This window comes from Syngnathus floridae, chromosome 14 (assembly GCF_059516105.1).
Source record: "Syngnathus floridae isolate MCC-2025c chromosome 14, RoL_Sflo_1.0, whole genome shotgun sequence".
Taxonomy (NCBI): Eukaryota; Metazoa; Chordata; class Actinopteri; order Syngnathiformes; family Syngnathidae; genus Syngnathus; species Syngnathus floridae.
In genome coordinates, this window is record NC_142426.1 from 10,132,494 (window position 1) to 10,155,843 (window position 23,350).

The following is a 23,350-nucleotide window of genomic DNA, read 5'->3' on the forward strand; positions in this document are numbered from 1 at the left end:
ATTAATTTTTACAAATCAAAAACTACCGTAATTTCTGGAGTATAAGAGGCACCCAAATAAAAGCCGCACCAGCTAAAATTAGGGGAACATCCTGTTTTGTTCATATATGAGCTGCACTGGACTAAGCCACAGGTATTTTAAATGAAATGTCCTCATTTCTATTACCTGTATAATGAAAACAAATAATCATGAAATATCATAAAAATCATGAAAAGTCCATAGATAAGCCACACTGGACTATAAACCGCAGGGTTCAAAGCTTATGCAAAAAGTAGCGGCTTAAAGTCGGTGAATATATTTTGCATGTTTTCTTCTTAATCAGCAAATACTGAATCGTGTTGACAGTGTAATTGGAAATCTCAAAGTGGTGAAGGTGTATAATTTAATACGTGCCTATCCAATTTAGGATTGTTCAGTTTTCCCATAAATTTGTGAGAAGTCACTCAGTGCCATTTTACTATTGTAATGGAATTGTGTGTGTGTGCGTGCGTGCTTCACAAACGAGAATATTTTTACTCGAAGATCTAACCAATTACATCCTTAAAACATCTTGATGCATTTGACATTCTAGTTTTCCAGTTGACTCAGAGCAAAATATTAGACACCCAACCGAGCAACACAATGTGGTCTTACTAACAAGCTGTCAGCAGGTGGCCACCAGCTGTATGGACATTGGTCAAGTCATCTTCCTTTCTCGTACAAGCTCGACAGTTATTTACTTTTCTTTTATTCTTTGCAATAAATACATCAACTCCTCCACTTTAAGGAAAAAAAATGTTTAATGTTACACCATCTATGGTATCGTATGCTATGCAAATCTCATAACTATGGAAGAGGCAAAATCAGGAGTGTTTTTGAAAAATCACGAGTTTTTTTTCTAAATGCTGTCATGCTGAATAACTGGATATTAAATTTGCCCAAACATCCGCTTTCCAATGCAATCTCCTCAATATTAACTGATAATATTGGGCAACGTCGGTGATAAAGGTAACTTATGACAACGTGCCTTCTGTATCACACTTTCTCATTGTCATTGGTTGGTGTGTTAATTTTATTTATATGATTTCCTAGCAACAAAGGGTGACAAATCAGTGAGACGATAAGGAAAGCACTGGAAGGCCTTGTTCGTAAAACAGAGCAGATTTGAGAGATTTAGTGTGATACAGTTACCAATGATATGGCTCATTTTGAATCTCTCCCCAGGCTTCCCTGTGAAGAGTTCACATGTTCACTCGGTACTACGGGTTCCCAAAAACTGGCAAAGTGCTCAAGATTCTGAATTTCCCATTACTGTGAATGTGAGTGTAAACAATTGTTTGGCCCTATGAGCTCTGTGATTGGCAACCAGTCAAGAGTACCCCGGCTCCAGCTCACTCGTGATCAGAATGAGGACAAGTGGCTTAGAAAATGAATGGGTGGTTGGATGCATTTTTAATCTCCCCCTGACTAAGTAAGCTAAAAAGGAAGCAGGCACATGCTGGAATTTTATTAGACCGGTAATTCAGGACCTAAATCTGTTAAATTATATGACAGAGCTTTAACCATTATCAAAAAAGAGAGAGTCACAGAATGAAAGTGTGTGAAAATAGCTTTCATGGAAGTCGGCATCTCCCAAGGCATAAATAAATGTGACAATTTTCAAGGCTTTGAGCTAAAAAAAATCTTTCTAAATTTCTACAGAGCGTGAGGTGGTGTAAAAAGAAAGGTATAAAAAAATCCAGTTTTAGAAAGGAATCTGCTGTAATGCAATAAATGTGGTCACGTGAAAAAATGGCCATTAGCTGTAATCCCAAAAAATACCATCATTGCTTTTCCTCTAACAAGAAATTTAGGAGGACAGGTAAATGCTAGACTTCCAAAATTGCCCATCTTAATGTGTCACATGAAGGTGCAAAATTATTTTAATGAAATCATGACATTTGACTCTGAAAAGGAAATGACCTATTCTACTGCCCATTTTGTACTTCTCGCCAATAGTCTTCCATTTGCACTAGTTAGATTGTGGTTTTTAGTCAAATACCGGCATTTGAAACCTGACACTTATTTGGACTTTTAGAATATTGGGCTGTAATTGGTGGATAGTTTTAACTATCATACAATCCCAAAACAGATTTCCTCTGAATAAAAGATGACAAGAAAGGGTCGAGGATGTCGGGAAATTATAAAAGTGCCAAAGAAATGTATTATTATTATTATCTATCCAGCCATTATCCAAACTGCTTATCCTCACAAGTATTGCATAGTCTTTTATATCTACTATATACGTTATATAGAGTATTTTATTTAAAGACAAGCAACACATGTTTTACCATGAGATAAAAATAATTTAACATTTGTACCATAACACTAAACATTTGTCATGAACAGCTAAAAATAAGAAGGCCTCGAGCATTTTTCTTTCAGAACATGGAGGGAACCAAAATGTATTAACGCAGGCAAGGAAAGCGGATTTAATATTGCAGGTCCTTTTTGTTTTCTCTTTCATTTTGCTCTAGCAACACAGGGATCAGCTTTTATGAAGGAACTATATTAGCTTCCTTCTATCGGTGAAAAATAAAAGTCTCTCCCTTTTTTTAGCCACACAAAAGTAAAACTCTCCCGTTTTATACTTTTGGGAATACATGATCTTTTATATTGCATTTTGTAGTTGTTAATTTAGCAAATGTGGTTAAAATACTCACCTCAAATATTGTAATGAGTTTGGATCAGATGTCATTTGTCTTCCGTCTAATTTACATATTACGTGTACAGATGCATTTGTCTGCTATTGGATTAAAGCTTGCTAAGTACTTGCTCGTGTTATTTTCAAGGTCAAATGAATGAATATTGAGGCTTGAAAGCTAACACTAGGATTTTCAACTGTTAATGTAATAAAATTACTAGCAACATATGCGGTCCCAGACCCGTCTAACCTGTAGATCTTGTATCTGGTAGAAAATCCCTGCTGGAACCTCTCTCTGAACTCGGTGTACTCAGGGCAACGGTGGAAAGGTCCCTTTTCTGACAGCAGCCAGTCCAGCTGCCCTCCACTCTGTCTTGTGCTGAAGCCCCAGGCTGAGGAACTGGAGGGAGAGGAGGAGGAGGAGGAGGAAGATGACGAGGGAGACGACAGGGAACCATGGAGCCCTTTGCCCGCATGACCCCCGCTGGCCACTTGCTCAGCTCGGATGGGCCACAGCAGCCATAAGAACACCCATGACAACCATAGAAGCATCAAGGAGGATGCAGACCATCTAGCAAGAAAGGCAGATCCATGGGAGCACTCCTCTTTTCTCACAGGCCAATGAGTTGCCATGGTCCCGGTGGTGATGTACTAGGGCACCTAGGACCGGCATTTCTTCTGACAGTCACCTCCCACTGGCCTGAAATAATACAACAAAGTAAACACATTCAAATTAGCCAAAAGAACAACAACAGCCTATAGCTACAACTTTATATAAACATATAATAGCAAACAATTGGGCCTGATTTGTTACATTTTTTGTTTGGTAAATGCATCTTGTCAAGACAGAAACCTTTAACAAGCCACTGAACAGCAAGCAGTTTGTTAATCTCGCTGGTGTTTGTGATGTTTTTGGTCAAAACTATTTTATAATTTGCAATAAAAGTAAAGATTCTACTTCTTAATATTTGCAAAAAAAATTGTGGGCATTATCGTGCCGTGATAAAAGCTAATATATTTGTTGAAGACAAAAAAAAATAATAATTGTATTCGCTGTACGATACAACAGAATGACTATAGAGGAAAATGAAGTAAAACAATGCTGATTGGAATTGGAATTCTAATCCATACTAAAAGCAGGGCAAGAGATAGAAAAAAATATTATTTGAAAAAATTAAATCGGTATGATTCAAGCAAATGGAACAAAGAGAACAAAGTGACTTAGAGTATAAAATAACCCGCAAAGATTTAGAGAGACAAGAGAAACTGCGTTGAGAAAACCATTAAAAGTCTTGTCAAGACAAATTAGATTTTTGGTACAGTATAAAGTTGGAGTACTTTTGTAATAGCTTGTGAAATAAGATTCCACAGAGTTTGGGCTGGGACTGCAAATTCATCTTCACCTTTTGTTCTGTGCCAAGTAAGAAGAACAGATAACAAGACGTGATTTGAGTAACGCATCAGTCGTGCAAAGCGCTGAGGAACAGTGAGTTCAGACAAACGTCTCCAAGATTATAGGCAAGGCAAGGCAAGGCAAGGCAGATTTATTTATGTAGCTCATTTCACACACAAGGCAACTCAATGTGCTTTGCATAGGAAGGATTAAAAAACAAAGAACATAGAGCATAAAAAAGGGGAGAAAAAATACAGAATATAATGCTTACAAAATCAAGAAGAAAAAAAAAATAGCAGTCCGTTAGCCTGCTCCTGTCCACTGGTTCGAGACAACGGTAAGGTTGTCTCATTACCAGATTGTCCATTTATCTCCACATACACTTCGAGGCGGTGAATTTCCGTCTCCAATACCGCTAACTTCTGAAGAAGTTCATGATGGTCATCAGTAGAAAAAGGAGGCATCTTGCTCGTCCGATCCTCGGCTCTCAGTACTCTGTGTGTTTTGGTTGTTTTTGCCTGGGTGATGATGGAAAGGGAGTTTTTGTATGAGGCACTGGGTGATTTAATGATATGATGACTGGAATTGTTTCTTAGCACAAAGGCGAGCCAGGGGAGAGAATAGATGATGCCAAGTTGCTGGTGATACCCATTCGCTTTCCTTCCTCAAAAACTCAAGTACTCATGAACAGTCAACATATAAAATACCATTTACGCTCACAATTAGATTTATGGAAAATTTGGAGTGGTCAATCTGGAGTTTGCATGTTCTCCCCGTGCCTGTGTGGGTTTTATCAGGCCACTCCGGTTTCCTTCCACTTCCCAAAAACATGGGAGCCATCCAAATTGCCCCTATGTGTGAGTGCGAGTGCAGATGGTTGTTTGTCTCTTTGTACCCTGCGATTGGTTGGCAACCGGTTCAGGGTGTCTCCCGCCTACTGCTCAATGACAGGTGGAATAAGCTCCAGCATGCCCGTGACCCTCGTGGGGATAAAGCGGTATAGAAAATGGATGGCTGGATTGAATAAATGGACAAGAATAAGTAACCTTGCTCTGTTGCTAAAGAATCTGTAAGAATGTTAGGTAAGCCATAGAAAATAAAACATATGTCTGAAGTGACACACACGCACACATATACGCGCCTTGTCATGGACACTCATTTTCTTTTATTTTTCAGCATCTTGCCTTAAAATTTAGCCATAATAAATTGAAAAGATTTTTGTTTTTGTTGTCCCTGGAGTCTTTTGTCCTTTTATGATAACTCAAACATGCTGAGCATTTGGTGAGAAAGTTCCACTCAAAATTTGCCTTTCAAATGAAGTTCATTAAATTGTTGTAGAAATAAGTGAAAGCCATAACTGCCAGGCCTAATTCTCCTCTGCTTCTCTCCTGAGACTCTGCCACTAATTATAAAATACATAAAATATGCAGTGAATCCCAGCAAGACAATGGCAGGAATTTTTAGCTCTGACATTTAGTGTTCACACTTGCATTATTCACACACACTTCACGTATTTACCCTTCTTTCCTGCAAGGATCTAAGCTGTAAAAGGCACGAGTGTCTCAAATACACATTGGTGAGAGCATCTGTTGGAACAGAGCTGCTAAATTAACCACACCCTGTCAGATATGACAACAGAGTGTCAAGGGGTCTCTTGTTTATTGGATGTTTTCTTTTTTTCCCCACCATTTTGCATCAATGTAATTAAGCAAGTAAATATTGGAACTGTGCTTGTACAATATGACGAAATGTAATGAGATGCTGCTATATCCCAACATCATTTACCACCAACTTTCCACTGAGTTATGAATGCCACAGGCTGATGTTTAACCTCCGGACTCATTTCAGTAATTCCTTCTACAACCTGGAAAAGGAACATTAAGTTTGACAGATACGGCCTTCATTTCTTGGGCAATTGAAAGCATAGACTCCTCGAGTTCGTCCACTGTGTGCGCATTGAGATTTACACAATCGAGTCTCACTATTGGATTTTCCGCAGCTGGGGCTCTCAATTGAACCATACACAAATGCACGATACGAGGCAGTTGGCTTGTACATTGGCAAACACCAGAACAGCTAGAGGTCTTTCTGCTCAAAAGGCCAGCCCTACTGTATTTCCAGCCCAGCAGCTTGCCACTCACCTTTTTGTGTTTCACCAAGGCAACAGCATGCAGCAAGGCTGAAAATCTACTATATAGCAATAGAAAGCCCACTGCAGTGAAGCATTGAGACTTATGGAAGATAGGAAAAAGCTAAGGACAAAACACAGAACACAGATGGCAAGGTTCAAGACCACTCAAGACAACAACACAAATTGTGTTCAAATGTTATATTATATTTACGGTAAACTGAGACTTTACAATTTGGATTGTAAGTGCAGGCCACAATGTAGCTTGTGCGATTTTTGATTCAGAGTACTGATAGTTCAAGTACTTTTGATACTGTATATATTTTAATTGCCACAATGACAAAAAAACTCTTTCTGACATGTCAAATTGTGGCAGTACAGCAGCAACTACTACCAAGGTGGAGTACCGTATTTTCCGCACTATAAAGCGCACCGGATTATAAGGCGCACATTCAATGAATGGCCCATTTTAAAACTTTGTCCATGTATAAGATATATACATTTGGCCCGCGGGCCGGACTTTGGACACGGCTACTGTAGTGGCTCAATATTGGTCCATATATAAGGCGCACTGGATTATAAAGTGCACTGTTGGCTTTTGAGAAAATTGGAGGTTTTTAGGTGCGCTTTATAGTGCAGAAAATACGGTGCATATCTGTGACTCCTCTCGGCAGTCTCCACAAGCACAAGATATCTTGAAATAATACTTGCCCATCCCTAGTTAGCAGCCAATTAAATAAAAAGTACGTATGCATCAATGACATCTGCCCTCTGCCCTCTGGGAAGAGGTACAGGAGCCTGCGCTCCCGCACCACCAGACTCGCCAACAGCTTCTTTCTCCAGGCTGTTAGGGCCCTGAACTCGCTACCCCCTTCTGCGTAGCGTGCGGCACTGTTGCGCTATTTTCGGGAATGTCTGCTGTACGCGTTTTTACGCTCCTCTTAATTAATTATTTATTTATTTATTGTTGTGTTATTTATTCATTATTTATTCAGCACGCTTTTGTTATACTTGTTTACTGTTTGTCTGTTGTGAGCCATGTCTTGTCACCGTGGGATAGGGGGGAACGAAATTTCGGTTTCTTTGTGTGTCTTTGGCATGTGGAGAAATTGACAATAAAGCTGACTTTGACTTTGATGACATTGGAAGCCAACATGAACAACCTTTCATTAATCTATAAGGCTGAATATTTATAAAAAAAAAGAGGCAGATTCCTCAACAGAAACAGGATAGATCTACAAATAATAACCTACCATAAGGGAACCTGCAAACAAGTGATTCCAATGTGCAGCTTTGTTGGGTGACGTGCATTACACAGATGGGCTGTGGCTGGAAATCGCTTGCTCTGTGTGCGTTAGAACATATTGAACGCATGTGCACTGCAGCGGCCTTATTGGCGCTGTCTTTGGCCGCTCTCCAGTTGGACAAACAAACAGCCATATGGTCAATTAAGGTCCATCAATACACTACCTCTGTAAACATCTTTACTGCTGATAATAAACAACAACCTGTCAGCAGCATGCACAACTGGGAGTCATGTTATCTAACCTCCAGCTCCCACATCCAAAACCTGCTATTTGCCGATAACCTGTGAGGGAGCAATCTTATTTGTCACTTCCTATGTGCCATTGATTGAATATATAGACTAATTCAAGGGTGCCCTCTTTCTATTAGTACCTAGTTTAATCTGTCAATATTAAAACTCAATACAAAGACCTGTGGTTAAGTATCTATTTTGTAAGTTTTAAAATGCTGAAGGGAGTAGAAGTGTAAAAATGTACATTTAAATACAGTGGAAGGTCACACGTTTGAGAATATTCTGAAATGTTCACAAACAGCGGCAATGTTTGCCTTTGAAATGAACAGAAATGCAATTAATTCCTTCCCGCTCTGGACAAAGTTATTTAAACCCTTTTTTTATCAAAAGAAAATGACTATCACACACACTTTATTAGAAGGGAATTATTTGCTTCCAAATTACTGTGCAACGCTAATATTTTCAAATACAGTACAGCATGCTTTGAATATAACATTGCATTATTAAGTCCCTGCATGCATAGGGCAACAGCATCTTTATTACTTGCTTGCTAGTTCATTCTTTTACAAATAGGTCCACTTTAAATCACGAGGGAATATGTTGATATTTTGCCAGAAAGCAAATTCTGGTAATTGAAAAGGCCAAGGGGGATAAGAAGCGCAAATTACAAGCACAGCACTGCAATATTAGCTCACCTCAGGCAATGTTGAATTTCGACAAGGGGCGTACAGTATTAAAGATGCTTATACCAATACATTATTGTGTGATCAATCTGCCATACAGCAGCTGAGATGATACTGCGTGTGTTACTGATGAAGAAATCCTACAGAAAAATCGTAAAAATCACAGCAGTGCATTTGAGAGCAAAAAGTTAATGTATAGCATACATTGCACACATATGTGCAATAATATGTGGATATATATATATATATTACATACCACTATCTAATTGAGTCTATTCTCTCAAATCTCCTCTACACTTATACTGTATATCTGACTGCTTTATTAAACAGAATAACGTTTACTGCATAAGGCAGACTGATAGCGAACACCATCTTAAGGCTTTTTTCAGCTATGAGCTGAAATGAAAAATGTAATCCCATCCCTTTGGTCTCATCTGTGCTCAGTTTTTATTGCCACTGATAACGTGCACAAACACCAGAAGAGGTAAGGCTGCAAAATATTGCTACTCCTGATATATATTCCAATAATAAAAAAAAAAAAAAAATGTCATAATAGAGAATATGGATGGGTGGGGTGTCCCATTTGTTTTAATTCTGTGGGAGGTGGTGCCAGTCGGTCAATAGAGGCAAGAGTCATTCTATTTCCACATTACAATGGTAAATGAGTGTTGCAGTCAGGGAGGCTGTGACCCTGTTGTCCCAGAAATATGCTCCGTATTGTAACTGTGTTGCCTCCGGTCGAGATGCTTAATCAAGGCCAATTGCAAGGCCATCATCTCATCGCTCTAGCAGGCGGCACATGTTGATGTGTCATTCTTGTCATTGCAAGCATCCCGGCGGAACTACAACTCAATCATGTTTTAATTATGATGAGGTAAAAAGAAAAGCGTACAGTGTGTAAAGTAAAAAATCTGAAATTAGTCAGGGCGTCATGGATCATGCATTTGATAATAACGAGACTTTAAAAATGTAATCAACTGAGGTTGTAGAATTTGAGTTTAAATAAACAAGAATTCATTTGAAACTGTCATAAATCGGAAGCAATGAACCAATCAACAGGATTGCCTCCCTTTGCATAGAAGGCATTCCGATTAAAAAAAAAAAAAAATTGCGTCTATGAGTATTATTTACACAACGTCAACAGTAAAAATGATGGCACACAGAATCTCTTCTCGGGCAAAAACTGTGTTTGCGTGTGCATGCATGCATAGGCCTATCACGATCATTTTTTCTGGATGATAAATTTTCACAGGAACTATCATGATGAAATAGAGTATGGTTGTTCTTGTATTTTTTTCATCTGGTTGTATTTTCTTTTTACTGTCACTTATAGCTTGATGATTTTAGAGCTAACATAATTAAAGTACTATGATTACTTATGAAGTCAAAAGCCATTGTTTAATCAAGTGTAGACTTTCAAACGTTAATCACATTTTGCAAATTCTTTTTTGGTCCTGCACTAATAAACCTATGCATTCAATCTTTCAGTGATTTTCACCTTCAGGAGAATCAGGAATAAACCATTTAGTAACACTGTTTTGTTCTTCAGGCAGAGTGAAATAAGCAGTGTCTTATTGGCATCCTGAGGTGACAATACAGTCTCAAGGAGAGCCCAATTATTAGGGTAAATGTAGCAAATTAATGTATGCTGCAAGGAAAGAGGATTAATTTGTCCTCAAACAGATCATGACAATGTACCGGATGACTGATTTTAACATCTACCCCGCGGAGGCCTTATCTTTTGCTATTTGCTGTCTGCTAAAGCAAGATTTCGGGTGGTGAACCAATAACTCTTCTTACAAAAAGGAAGAAGAAATATGATTATTGAAGCTTCTTCAAATGACATAAAATAGAGGTGCCTCATTCCTGTCTCGAAAGTGGCAGCTGCAGAGCTAAATATTGGGCAGTTTCTATGTCTTGCCATCAAGACAACGGCTTTTAATTAGTCTTCAAATTGTAAGCCTATAAATCTTATAAATCAAGTGATAAGCCATGCTACTGAAATATAATTTCATGACACATGCTCCTCCCGGGAATTTCTATTATGACCACTACATCTGTCCGTTTTTAGCCTTGTTTGTTATTTTATACAATTAGGTTTGACAAAAAAAAAAAAAAAAGAATACAGTTCCTAAGTCAAGGGTACAAAGCATCCTCAAGGGTATAAAGACATTAATAAATGAGTGGAAGTGTTTAGGCAGACATAAATGAAAGCTAGTGTGCATGATTAATAAACATTGTGCAGCCCTTTGTAGTCCCCTGCTTTCTATAAATGATGGGGGGGAAACAAATGTCATCATTAGGCAGCTCATTCAAAGTACATTACTACTTGGGCCTTTAATCACAGATGGAACGAGTGTATACCTACCTACTATCAGACAATTTCTACATGTGATTCATTAGTTTCTCTTGAAAGTCGAGCAAAAAGCTTTTACAAGCTGCTAAATCAAAGAGTAGCATCAAATTATATCTGTGCTGCACAAACAAAATCTTGTGATAGTTTGTAATTACGTTATATATATATATACATATATATATAAAAAAAAGATGTGTGTAGGAAAGAACTCTCGGAAACATAATACAAAATGAATCAGTGTCCTTTGTTTTACATCACATTCAATCATATTAACCTTATAACAAAAGCAATGATCATAATAAATGCTCTTTGAAGGTTAAACAGCCCATTGTAAACCACTGGCTGGTTAAATAATAGGTCCATTTTAAAACAACCTTAACTGTCAATGTGATTCCTCCGCAATATATTACATGCATGTGCATTAGACTGCCATTCTTTGCATTGTGTCACAGAACTTTTAGTGTAATGGCAACAAAGAGGAATGATGAGGCCTGAGGTGCTCTTACGACTGTGAATGAGATTATGGCGCTTCCTGGGGTAGATGGAAGAAACTGGAAGTATTCTTCTGGCATTTAAGAATACAAAGTAATAAAACAAAGAGCTAAGATCTATCGGGTGTATCGAAGACTCACGTAATTGAAGACAATCAAAGGGCACTCTTTGATTCTCCTGTAAAAAGCAGGACAATGGATGATGAGGAATGACGTTAAACAAATAGATAAAATCAAAATGCATCAGACAATAAATCCCAACAGCTCCAGGGGCTATTTTTAAAACACATTTAAATGCTATCATTATTGATGTCGTTTTTAAATGGGTGCACTTCCCAAACAATTAGTTTAATGGAGCATTACTTCTCAATCTAGGTTAGCAAAATCAATATATTGACACCCATGAAAGGGTGTCTTTTTAGCCCTTTCATGTGACATGAAACCATGAACTTGTTCTCTCTAGTTTTCACAGTTAGTAATCCAATGCTTGTAATTTCTAACATTGTTATGGGAAAGAAAGGCAGTGCACACTTCCTGGTTGTATTTTTAATCATATCATGGAAAAGAAATAGCTGAGGTGGTTTCTATCTAAACACACTTGTACTAATTATCAGAATTAAACAATTCTTATCTTGGAAAAGAAATCTAAATTCTGGGCATAGAATATGCATATTTTTTAGTATATTCCATAGAATTGAAAATATACTTTACTGGGTAGAAGAGGCTTTTGCTGTACTTAATCAGGGGTGACTAATTTTTGCCGCAGGCCACATTGCAGTGAAGGTTTCCCTCAGAGGGCTTTTAAATTTGTGTGAAACTATAAAAATGTTCGATTGCCATCAAAGACTGCAAATTTTAAAATAACCACTTAAAATCATTAGTCAGATAATAGTTAAGTTACCATGCAAAGGGGTTTGGTAAGAAAAAAAACGCTGCAATATCTGACAATTTGAAATTTTGGTTGATTTTAACAAGAATCATGGAGGTTGATGCACAAGATAAAACGTGGCGAGATTTAGCCCCCGGGCATGATTTTGACACCCGTGGCTTACATGAAAGTGACGAATGCACAGAGAACAAAATAATTTAGTGGCACACCAGATGCTTCCATCTATCTGTCTTTACTCCTGCTTATGCTCCTCAAATAGGTTTTATATTGTGGATACGACTGCACTGACGGAGTGATGTGCAATTATAGCCCTAAAAAAGGTAATTGCTGGCCAGATGGAAGAGAGGTAAAGCTTAGTGGCCGCAATATATGATTGATACTGAGAACTTGGTGCACTATTTTCAGACTGTGATGTGCAGTTAATCATGTCTGGTACACTTTTATGTTTCACATTTATATCCAACTAAACATTACGATTGCTTTTCTAGTACTGATTTTCAGAATATGTGAAAAACCAAGCAGGCACCTCAACGCCGTGATACATATTTTACATAGGAAATAATGTATAGTATTCCGAGCATGCCGCTAGTAATCTGATCCACCTCGCCTTTCATATTTCCTCTTGACACTAACTTGGCAGAGAGCAGACAATCCTTGGATTTTGAATACAATTTCCATTTTATAATGAAACCAAAATGTTGGCAGATTAAATTTCCCTGATGCCATTTGAGCTGACAATGGTGTTTGGTATTCTCTGTGATTTGATCAGATTTTTTCAATAGATCTCCTCCTGTCTGTTTGCTATAGGTGCTTGGTTTTCCGCAGCCAATGCAACACACCACAGGTCACTTCAAGACCCCGTAGACGGCTGTAAATATCAAACGTGTTTGATTTTCTCAATGCCACTCATGAATTTCTTGCAGTGGTTGTGATTGAATCTGAACTGCAAATGTCTTCCAAATGTTAACACCATGTTATCGTACCCTTGTTGACCTTTCTTGGTCTTTGTTTCACTCGAACCAACACCACACCATTACCACCCACCGAACCAGACCACTACCATCTTTTCCCCCCTTCTGAAGTCATTATAGTACACTGCATGGTGCCTTGTGATGTTTTTTTTTTTTCTATCACAATCAGTTGTTCAATTTTTTCCCAAACAAAATAATAATAATAAAAAAACAATGGCTTCTCAATATTCATCCAAAAAGCCAAAATGAAAATGTATGGAACTTTTTTTTAAATCTGTTTTCTTAGAAAAGGTTTCTTTACCCAAAATTGGCTCGTTTAAAGTTCTCTGTACGTGGCACACACAAATCTCGGTAGTCAGGCTGGTCTTAAATTTTGCCATCTATCAAACCCTTCACCTCCGAACTGTGACGCGAACGTGCTAATCAGTTTCACTATGTTGCCCACAGTATAGCATATTTTTGGAAAAAGAACATTTTATTAATAGATTGATGCAATTTCAAATGACACCGTTACATGGCATTCAAAGACCAGAAATAGCATATTTTGACACTTTGGATTTGTGATTGTAAGAAAGTTAGTTTTAATATGTGTTGCTGTCAGATTTTGATCGAGGTGGACAAGACCAAAGACAACAGCTTCAATAGGTGGCCGTCAATATTATATTGTGTTTTCCATCATTACTGATTATTAACTAACAGCCAAGAGTCTTTTTTATTTTGTTTTCTTTCAAAAAACACTGATGAATATTCAATGTAGGCTGCGTACAAAAAAATGAGGGCAAGGGGTTGTTGTGGAAAAAACTGCACAAAATGAGTTCTTCCAATTAATGTTGGTTTTCTGGTCAGCAGTTTTGTGCTGTCTTTCTGCTTATTATAAAGCAAGTTGAATTTAGTGCACTCCCCCCCCCATACAGGGCTCGTATCACGTTGGGTCACTAAAATCTCAAAACGCTGCTGTAATTCAATGCAGACAGGATTTAAAAACAAAAAGCGGAAGTAAAGTAAGTTCATTTGTAGAGCACAATTATACAGGGTTATTATAACTGGCAATTCAAAGTGCTTTTTCGTAATTATGTAGCTGTATACAGAAAGAAAATTACAGGGAAACAAATCTAAACATTTCACCAAAAGAAAAAAAATATATTGATTGAACTAGACAAGCTTTGAGTAATCGCAATGTGTGTGCCAAATTAATCTGTGCCTATACTCCCTCCAAGAACCCCAAAAAACTGCCTGTTTGGCAGAAGCAATCCTAGGTCAGCTTCAACATTAGTTTGTGAGCAACTATGCCCATTTATTGCTTTTTGCTACCTTTAGTAAATCTGGCCTTGATTCAGGAAAAGATTCCAACTCGTACATGAGCTCATACACTTCCCTTTGTCAGCAGGACCATGGTTCGTAGAGAATGTATTACTTTTGACATCATATAAGAAACAGACCTTGAAAATAAACTAATTGGAATAAAATGTGAGATTTTGGGGGTTTATCTAAAATGGAGCAGTTAAGTGCAAGTAAATACATTTTTCTTGGCATATTTTGAAGTAGTAAGTAATGGTTAAACATGTATATCATATTGTAGTAGCTAGCACATACTTGTCCTCATTTTGCCAGAATCTGCCAAACCTACTCCTCCTTTTCTTGCAATTGTATTTAAAGGTTGTGAAATTTTTTTGACAAGTGCAGAAGTTACTATATTTGCACAGAATGCACACATTATTGCTGGTCCCTCAGTACTGGAAATAGTGTTTGCAAAGCACCTCATTTGCTTCAAACACCAGGGGGAAAGCACTGAATGGCTGTCCATGAAACAACCCCCCCTCCCACATACACACACGCATCACGAGTTTAAAGTTGTTTTTCTGTCTTTGCAAATATGAGAGGAAGGAATGAAATCATCACCTTCACTATCCCCTGTTCTCTCATTTAGGAGGCTTAAAGAGCTAGGCTTTTTCGTCACTCTCCTATAATCCAAACATTGAAAATTCTCTCCGGCTGTTTAGAATTGCTAAAGCCATTTTATGAATCATTTTCCCCGAGTGGTATGATTGTGAAGTGGCTATGTACATGTGATTTCATTCCACTCTAATAGCAGTGAGATGGGGTAAATTGAGTGGGAATGAGATGAGAAAATAGATTGGACTGGAGTCTGTGATGGCCTTAAAGATACAAACGGATGATGTTGAAGAGGGGAAGCGTGAAGGAATAAAAACAGGTCAGACATACTCAATAACAACTCAAAACCTTACAGCATATTGCAACACGGTCAAAAAAGATAACGAATATTCAGCTCTTTTTTTTCTTCTCTTTAAAATATGAAAAGGAACTGTTTGATTGTACACAAGCCTCAGACAAATCAAATGTCATCGGCTCAGTGAGTGTGCCACTTTCGACTAATTAATTTGTGTAAATCGGGAACCTTGTCACACAAGATTGAAAAGACCATCTGCTCAGGGTACAGCTGCAATAGTTGAAATCCAGGTGTTCACAAAGTGGTTTTATCCTGATGCAAAATCAGAACACTAACTATCAGAAGTCTTGCATAGCATGCAGACATTTCAGTGTTCTCAGGGGCCAGTGAAGTCTTAAAGAAAGGCGGATTGATTTTCAGGCACCGGCAAACAGATATTGATTGTGTAAACCATCAGAATAGGTACTAAAAAAAGGAAGTACGGGGAGACTACAAAATTGTTTTCCACTGCAGGTGATGGAACTTTACCACATCATTTTGTGAAACTGAAGACTTCCATCAAGCCACATTATAGCACTGTCTTCTATTTGCCCCTTTGTATTGCAATATTTTTACATATTTCAGAGAACATTATTGATAAAAGAAATGATAGCTATGAAAGAATAATCCTAAATTCAGAACGAGCATGTAAGAGACATTTAAAGGATTTTGCAGATTCTAGATTTTGGGACTGTCTTAACTATGAGTCCAGATAATGGAAGTACTTGCTTGCATGATTTTCAAACACAAATAAAAATAATTCAAACTGTTAATGGAATAATCACAGTTCACTTTTTGCAACGGAATAATCCACCTTTACATGAATTGAATTTTCCGACTCAGCAAGCACAGTGTTAAAATATTGAGGTTACATGGCTAGAAATGATGAAATAATCAGTCATGATATCTTGGTTTATCATATACAGTCCAGCTCTGGATGCTTTTTATATAATCCACAACCTTATTTTTGCTAGAGCATTTTTATTGCTTCTGTCAGTCTTTGCATGGTCACATAAATTGGTTTCCTTACTGTGGCCAATGAGTATCAAATAAAAGAGTGCAGCGCAGTAGACGGGACACAAGTTTAATGGAGGTCGTGAGACATCACAGAAAAAGAGCAATAAGCAAACATGAGAAGTCTGCTGTAGTAAAGGTTGCATTTCATTTAGATCCACAAGTGCTTCGTCATCAATCTTTTTCAAACCTCATCGCAATTTGCCTTAAGACAAACAGATCACGTTGACAAATGGAAGCAAAACATAAAACAAATCTCTGAAGTGATTCGATTTTATTGCATCCTCTTGCCAAAGTTGAACAATACAGCAACTGCAGCGCCTCAAATGTTCTTCACCTCATTCACAAAACTATGAGATGCTTCAACTCTTCCTTCCAATCCCTTTCTGACTGCCAGAAATTTAGAACTGCTGGGTCTCATGCAGCTTTCACTCTCAGCTTTCAACCATGCCTGTAGAAATGAAGTCATCAGGATCACAACAGGGGAAAACTCATCCAATTGTAATCCCGAAGCCCTCCAAACCACACCCATGAATATGACGCCATGAAAAAAAAAAAAAAAGAATAATGCTAACGGTTTTAACAGTACAATACTGATTTAAATAAGTACTGTTTAAATAATTATTGTAATCCTATTTTGTCCAGCTTTTGAGTAGTTTGTATTCGCTTGGAGAATTGGCGACACAAACATAACTGGTGAGTCTGAATTCACTTCAGATGTTTTTTTTTCCAAAGGCCATGGCGTGCTCCACTATAGTGTTAATTAATAATGAGCAGTTGGGTTGGCTGCTAAAGCTTCAGCGACTACAATAGGACCACAAGGTGAGCGACAGAATTTTTTTTTAAGGTCAGAAAAGTCACCTTTCAGACGTTACACAAAATATAATAACGCTAAATAGCTCAGAAGACAGATCTGAGGATGTAATTATTTAAATTACAGCCAGGAGGATTCTCTGCCTGCAGCTCCCTTAGTTTAGGCTGTGCCACCTCGAGCCACTGCACCCGTGGCAGCAATGCTACCATGCCAACTCTAATTATGCATCGTGCAATCCGACAAAACTGCAGACTCCCACAGGAGGATGTAGCCAGCAGCTAACGAGAAACAAACACTTCCCTGTTCTTGATGCTTAGTGAGAGATACGGACGCGGAGTGTCTCAGTGGGAAAAGGCCAAAGGTAACCAAGATAAAGGTAGAAGGTGCGTCAACAAATACAAAAAGACCTTTTGAAAAGAAAATAGTTGCATAATCCATCCATCCATCCATCCATCCATCCATCCATCCATCCCTCCCTCCCTCCCTCCCTCCCTCCCTCCCTCCCTCCCTCCCTCCCTCCCTCCCTCCATCCATCCATCCATCCATCCATCCATCCATCCATCCATCCATCCATCCATCCATCCATGCATCCATCCATCCATCCATGCACCCAATTCTGAAAACATGAGTAGAAAAGGAAAACTTCACCAATTAAAAGTTGCCTCTTGAGCTGTGCACATTTGCTGCTATTTCACTTTCACAGTACAGAGGCTCCAATTGCTTCCCACAGTTAGATATGAAAGTTTGGCAAGATGAATCACCTTCCTTCTTACACGGCTAAGTCAACGTTTAGTGAAGCCCCACTGGGTGGAATTTTTTAATTAATTTTTTAAATCCCCCTCCTCCCCAAAATGTAGAACTTATGTATCAGTGGGCAATGAAGAGAGCTTCAAATCATTGCTGTATCTGCCAGTTAGCTTGCAGTCAGTCACACTTTTTGTATTCCTTTCATCTCATGCTTTCGGCTCATCGTTCTCACATAACTCGCTTTCCTCTTTTTCTTGCCCTCTTTCTCTCTTTCTAAATTTGTATCCACGGGCTATTTCTCAATCTTTCAGCATCCCAGTAAAGATGGAACATCATTTTGTGAGTCCTATTCATCCTCTTGGTTTCATCTTTCTGTTTCGCTTTTGCTTTAAGAAGTACATTAAGGAAAAAAGGGGAGGCTGTCATGAGTACACTTAATATAATACTTTGGGTTAGAGTTAGGTCAAAATTGTTCATACGCTGGCCAAATTGTAAACTGAAGTGAATTGGAATACTTTGAACGTGTATATCTTGGTTGGAGAAGTAGAATTAAATGTTGAAGATTGTGAAGACAGCAAGATATTGGACTGTATATTTGCGGAGGGTAAACTATACATCTAAATACGAAATTGTCTGGGTGACCCCAAACTTTTGAACGGTAGTGTGTCACCATGAAAATTGATTGAAAACAATACAACAGGAGACTTATTTCCTAACGACTAAAATTATTTGCAATGTGTATGCATTCAAGAACAGAAAATCAAAAAAAAATATTCTGAACTTTGTATTAGTTTATAAGATAAGACATCTATCTGCGAGGTGACACAGTGTGTTATGTGTTAAAGTGAGGTCCTTGTACTGAGGGCAAAAAGTGAATCTGTGAGGAGTTGAAAGGGTTATTCATTTTAGTATGGCTAAAAGGCAGACTGTCTCTTCTATCATGGCCTTCAGAAGCACACTATAATGCTTTTGACAGATGAGATGAGCAAACCAAGCATGAAACATTTAGCCAGTCTTGCAGTGGCAGCTCTTAATGCGGTTAAAGAATTTTTCCAATTAAAACAAAACAGTATTTAGGCTGTCTTCGTGACTTTTTATTATCGATCATTTGTAAGAATTTGTCATTTTAAAATTAGCTTCTTCAGTAAATATTTACATTTTTATAATAGCTTTTATAAATAGCTTTTATTTTTTCACTCAGCTGGACACCAACCTATTTTCAACCCTAATAGGGACATAGGGTAGGCAAATTATACAACTTGTATAACTTTGACAAAACCCAAATTTTGTACAATACAGTAGGACCAATTGTATTATTATGCTCATTTACAGTATATTTCAATGCTGCTACTACTAATAGGGAAAGTCTCGAAAGGATGTTGAATATTTCAGGTAGCCCTGAGCAAAGTAGGAGAATAATTCATTTGGATAGTCACTTCCAAGGGAGATGGGCATCAGCAATATAACCCGGCTCATCAGGGAGCATTTCCAGCATAAGACTGCTGACAAAGCTTCCACCAGAAATAGAGCAAGACTTGCAATTTAGCCCCAGTTCAAACTTAAAATCGCTTCAGCCCAACACCAATAAACTGCTATTTTTGACTAGTTGGCCTTTTACTATAAAAACATGCTTTAGTTTGGATGAATGTACACTAGTTGACTGAGTTTGCAGGATTCTTTTCTGAATAAAAATTGAAATTGGTTGTGAACCATTGCTGGTATTTAAAAGTTTGTTGTGGAATCAACAAAAGTCAAATGTGGATATGTCAAAAGTACACATAGATTTTTTTTTTTTTAAGTTAGTAGTCCTCTCCTAGTTTTATAGCAATACAAGTGCCGTGTATTGATTCTGACCAGCATCTGCTATAAAAGCATTTGCAAGGCCGCTTCTCCCAGCGTTTGATATATGATAGGGGTTGACTCGCAGTTCCTCCATTATATGCCGTGCGATGACCAGGTTGCCTCAGTGAACATAAACAGCCGAGGAAGTATAGATTTTCAATGTGTCTTGGCACAGCGTGTTTGAAATTCTGTCAAGAATTATTGTGGCTTGACCTGACAGTGAACACCTCATGAATGTGTTTATAGTTATAGTTTCACTCTATCACTAGACAGCTTTATAAAGATACTCCATTAGGAAAGGGAAAAATTGTTTTTATGTTGGATAACTTGAGGAACTTGTTCAGCTCAGGTTTCTGGTGGTGGTATTTAAAATAAAAAATAGATATTGTCTTAAATACATACGTCTATGAAACACGGCACATGCATAATGTATGCAAAATAATGAATACAAAATAAGGTAAACATAAGACAAAAGCCACTCATTCATTTTAATGAACTATTGTCCGCTCTGCTCTTCTGCTCTGTGCCTCTAACATAATTCTGACACCCCAAGCATTTCAATTTGGGATTTGCACATCAGAATTGCCACTCTTCCATATGCTTTGCACTCACCATGAGAACGTGTACATACTGTAATAATGTACAGTATGCATCTGTTTATGATGCCGTATGGGTTAGAGAAATGGAGAATGTATCACTAGTATGTTAAATTGATTCTTTTCTATATACCGTATTTTCCGGACTATAAGGCGCACAGGACTATGAGGCGCACCTTCAATGAATGGCCTATTTTAAAACGATGTCCTTATATGAGGCGCACCGGACTATAAGGCACACCATTAATGAATCATGTCAGATTTTTAATCCAAATCAAATCATTCTCCATTTTATCTTTTTTTTTTCAACTTCAGACGCAACAAATTACTTTATAATCACAAAAAAATGATCCATAGTCTTTTTGATTCATGATCCATAGTCTTTAGCAGGCCACTTATGATTGATTTTATGACACAATGCTTTAGGCCAGTTTAAATTTAGGAATTTGGTCCATATATAAGGCGCACCGAACTATAAGGCGCACTGTCGGCTTTTGAGAAAATTTTAGGTTTTTACATGCGACTAATAGTCCGGAAAATACGGTATGTTGTTTTCCAGTATATTTAATATGAAAATACTACTATTAAACATAGATATTAATATAATTTACGATAGTTATATACAACACAGAGTACCTAAAAATAATTTCTATCTGTAAACTTGATAGCATAGGCTTTGTGAATTATTATTGTATGTTCCATGTGACTCGCTCCAACAGCATTAACGTGAAAGAGAATTTTACAAGAAAATGACAGCACAGAACAGCATCAGCATGGATACATTTCAACTTAGGACAATACCACAAATGCATGGTGTCACACAGGCACAGTGAAATCACTCATGGCTTTCTGCTTCACCTCCTGGAGCTGAATATCTTCCCTTCTGGCCTGTCTCGGGTAAACAGGGTGTCTTGTACAATAGACATGGCAGACCTTGCAGCAAGAAGCATTTGACAGATACTAAACAAAGAACTGCAAACTAACAATGTACAAAACAATGTCACCCTATGTATAACTGTCTGCTCACTTTCCCTCTCGCTATGTTTGTTGAACCTTGGCTGCCTTCCATCCCCTTAACCAATAGACAACCACAACAACAAAACATCATTACTACCTCTTTCCATGCATCCCCATCATGTGATTTATTCATGGGATTTGGTAAATCTGCAAGGTCAAAATTAACTGGATGCTCTATTCTCTGTACTACTTGCTAGATTTGCAAGTCCTTGGTGAAATAGTAGTGGATGAGAATTGTCTGGTGGTTCTAAACAATCAAACCCAAGAGCAGCAGAGTTGCTTCCAGTACATCATAAGCATGCAGAGGATTACAGAAGTGCTGAATGAGATTGCCTTGAGAAACAATGTGCATCCTATGATGCAGATGTCAACTATTCAGAATCAAAGAATACATTTCAATTTCAAACTACGTATATCAAAACTGATGGGTAAAGCGAAAACTGAATGAAAACCCCAAACCGTGAACCAACAAAATATGACATTTATCTCAAGCTTTGATTGTTTAGATGAGGCTTTGAAGAACATGACAACCACCACACGGCATGACACGATGAAGCAAGATCGGGTGTGGACTTTTGGCATGTCTGCTATAAATGCTGCATGTAAATATGCACCACTATAAATACAATTTTGAACATAAATAAATTTAACACACAATTGAAACACCACTTCTGTCATTTGCAATGCTGACTAAGTGGTTTGCAAATTTTCGATGTGCAATAAATGCTGCATAGTAAATGCATTGCAGTGAAACCTGATTGTTTAGCCTCATCTGGTACTCATTTCATGAACAAAACTGCTAATTTATTCTTTGTCCTCAATTGTAAACAGTAATTCATTGGATATCAGAGAAACAGCTATATGTGCATAATTTTCCTTTATGTGGCAAATATAAGGCAATAAACTTGGAAATCTGGCAAATAGTCGCAAACCAGGCAATCACCACAGAAACGCTGACGCAGTGAGCAGATTGCCAGTCCCTATCAAATTAAGTGAGGGGGAGCGAATCAGGCAAATGCTAATGATGGACATGTTAGATGAGAGCCTGATAAATGCTACTCAGATGAAGAGCTGGACCAAAAAAGATGCTGTTTCGTCACAATGAATGCCAAAACTGAGAGCTGTCCAACAGAGAAAACTAGAACTCAGTGTTAGAGATAACCACATTCCCTGGAGAGCATGCGTTGTAATTCCTACGAGAAGAAGAGAAAGGATGCTCAAACTCTCACACTAAAATGAAACCGGCCAGACCATTTATGTGGAATGGATCAAGATGTCTAGAGAACTGTTCAGGCATGTCATGTCATGTCATAGTGGATCAAAAAGCACCTGCCCCTGCCCCTCAACACCCATGGGAATGTCCTGAGTCACCATCGTTAAAGATTCATGTGGACTTCTCTGGACCAGTTAAGCCACTCATGGATGAATGATATCGTAATTGACACCATAAAGGCCTGATCGGAATACTCTTGGTCTCAGTGCGATTCAATTGTAACAGTGAAAGTTAAATTAAAATCTCGCATGAGTATAATCATTACAGACAGAATGCCCCACACAGCAACTCCAATGTGTTTTTTTTTCAGGAAGTTCCTGCTGTGGGTCTTCTGTGAATAGAAAAGGGCATATGCACCCCGAGGAGCTGCTCAGCTGCTTGCTTTTGAAATACGAAGCTGGCACCCAAGAGGCATAGTGACTTCTGATCCATGCTAAGTAAATGTGATTGGCTGTTCATTAATACTGAATGACAATTTGCATGGATTGTTTTTTTTCTGTTTTTCTTTATTTATTTATTTTTAGTTTGGATCCCCTCCAGTCTAAATGCCTTACTGTTATTATGAAAATTTTAATTTGTTATACACTTAATTTGGATTCTTCTGCTGTGCCCACCACATTCAGTTCATATAAAATATACAGGGATGTCATGCTATATGCTGACCGCACGTGATGTTGGTTCAAACTTGCAAACATGAGTGTTGTGAAACA

At 38.0% G+C, this 23,350-nt stretch overlaps 1 protein-coding gene across 7 annotated transcripts in view; it reads right to left on the reverse strand.

Moving 5' to 3' along the window:
- Window positions 1–23,350, reverse strand: part of brinp2 (BMP/retinoic acid inducible neural specific 2) — a 73,289-nt gene that overhangs the window by 33,504 nt on the left and 16,435 nt on the right. For 5 of the 7 annotated variants that reach the window (XM_088396876.1, XM_088396875.1, XM_088396872.1 and 2 more), the window contains one exon: window positions 2,913–3,362. In XM_088396876.1, the coding sequence (XP_088253002.1) occupies window positions 2,913–3,295 (383 nt within the window). In that variant the 5' untranslated portion in view covers window positions 3,296–3,362. Of the gene's footprint in view, window positions 1–2,912; window positions 3,363–11,391; window positions 11,410–23,350 lie in introns of those variants that run through there. The other 2 variants (XM_088396878.1, XM_088396877.1) reach the window with 2 other exon arrangements.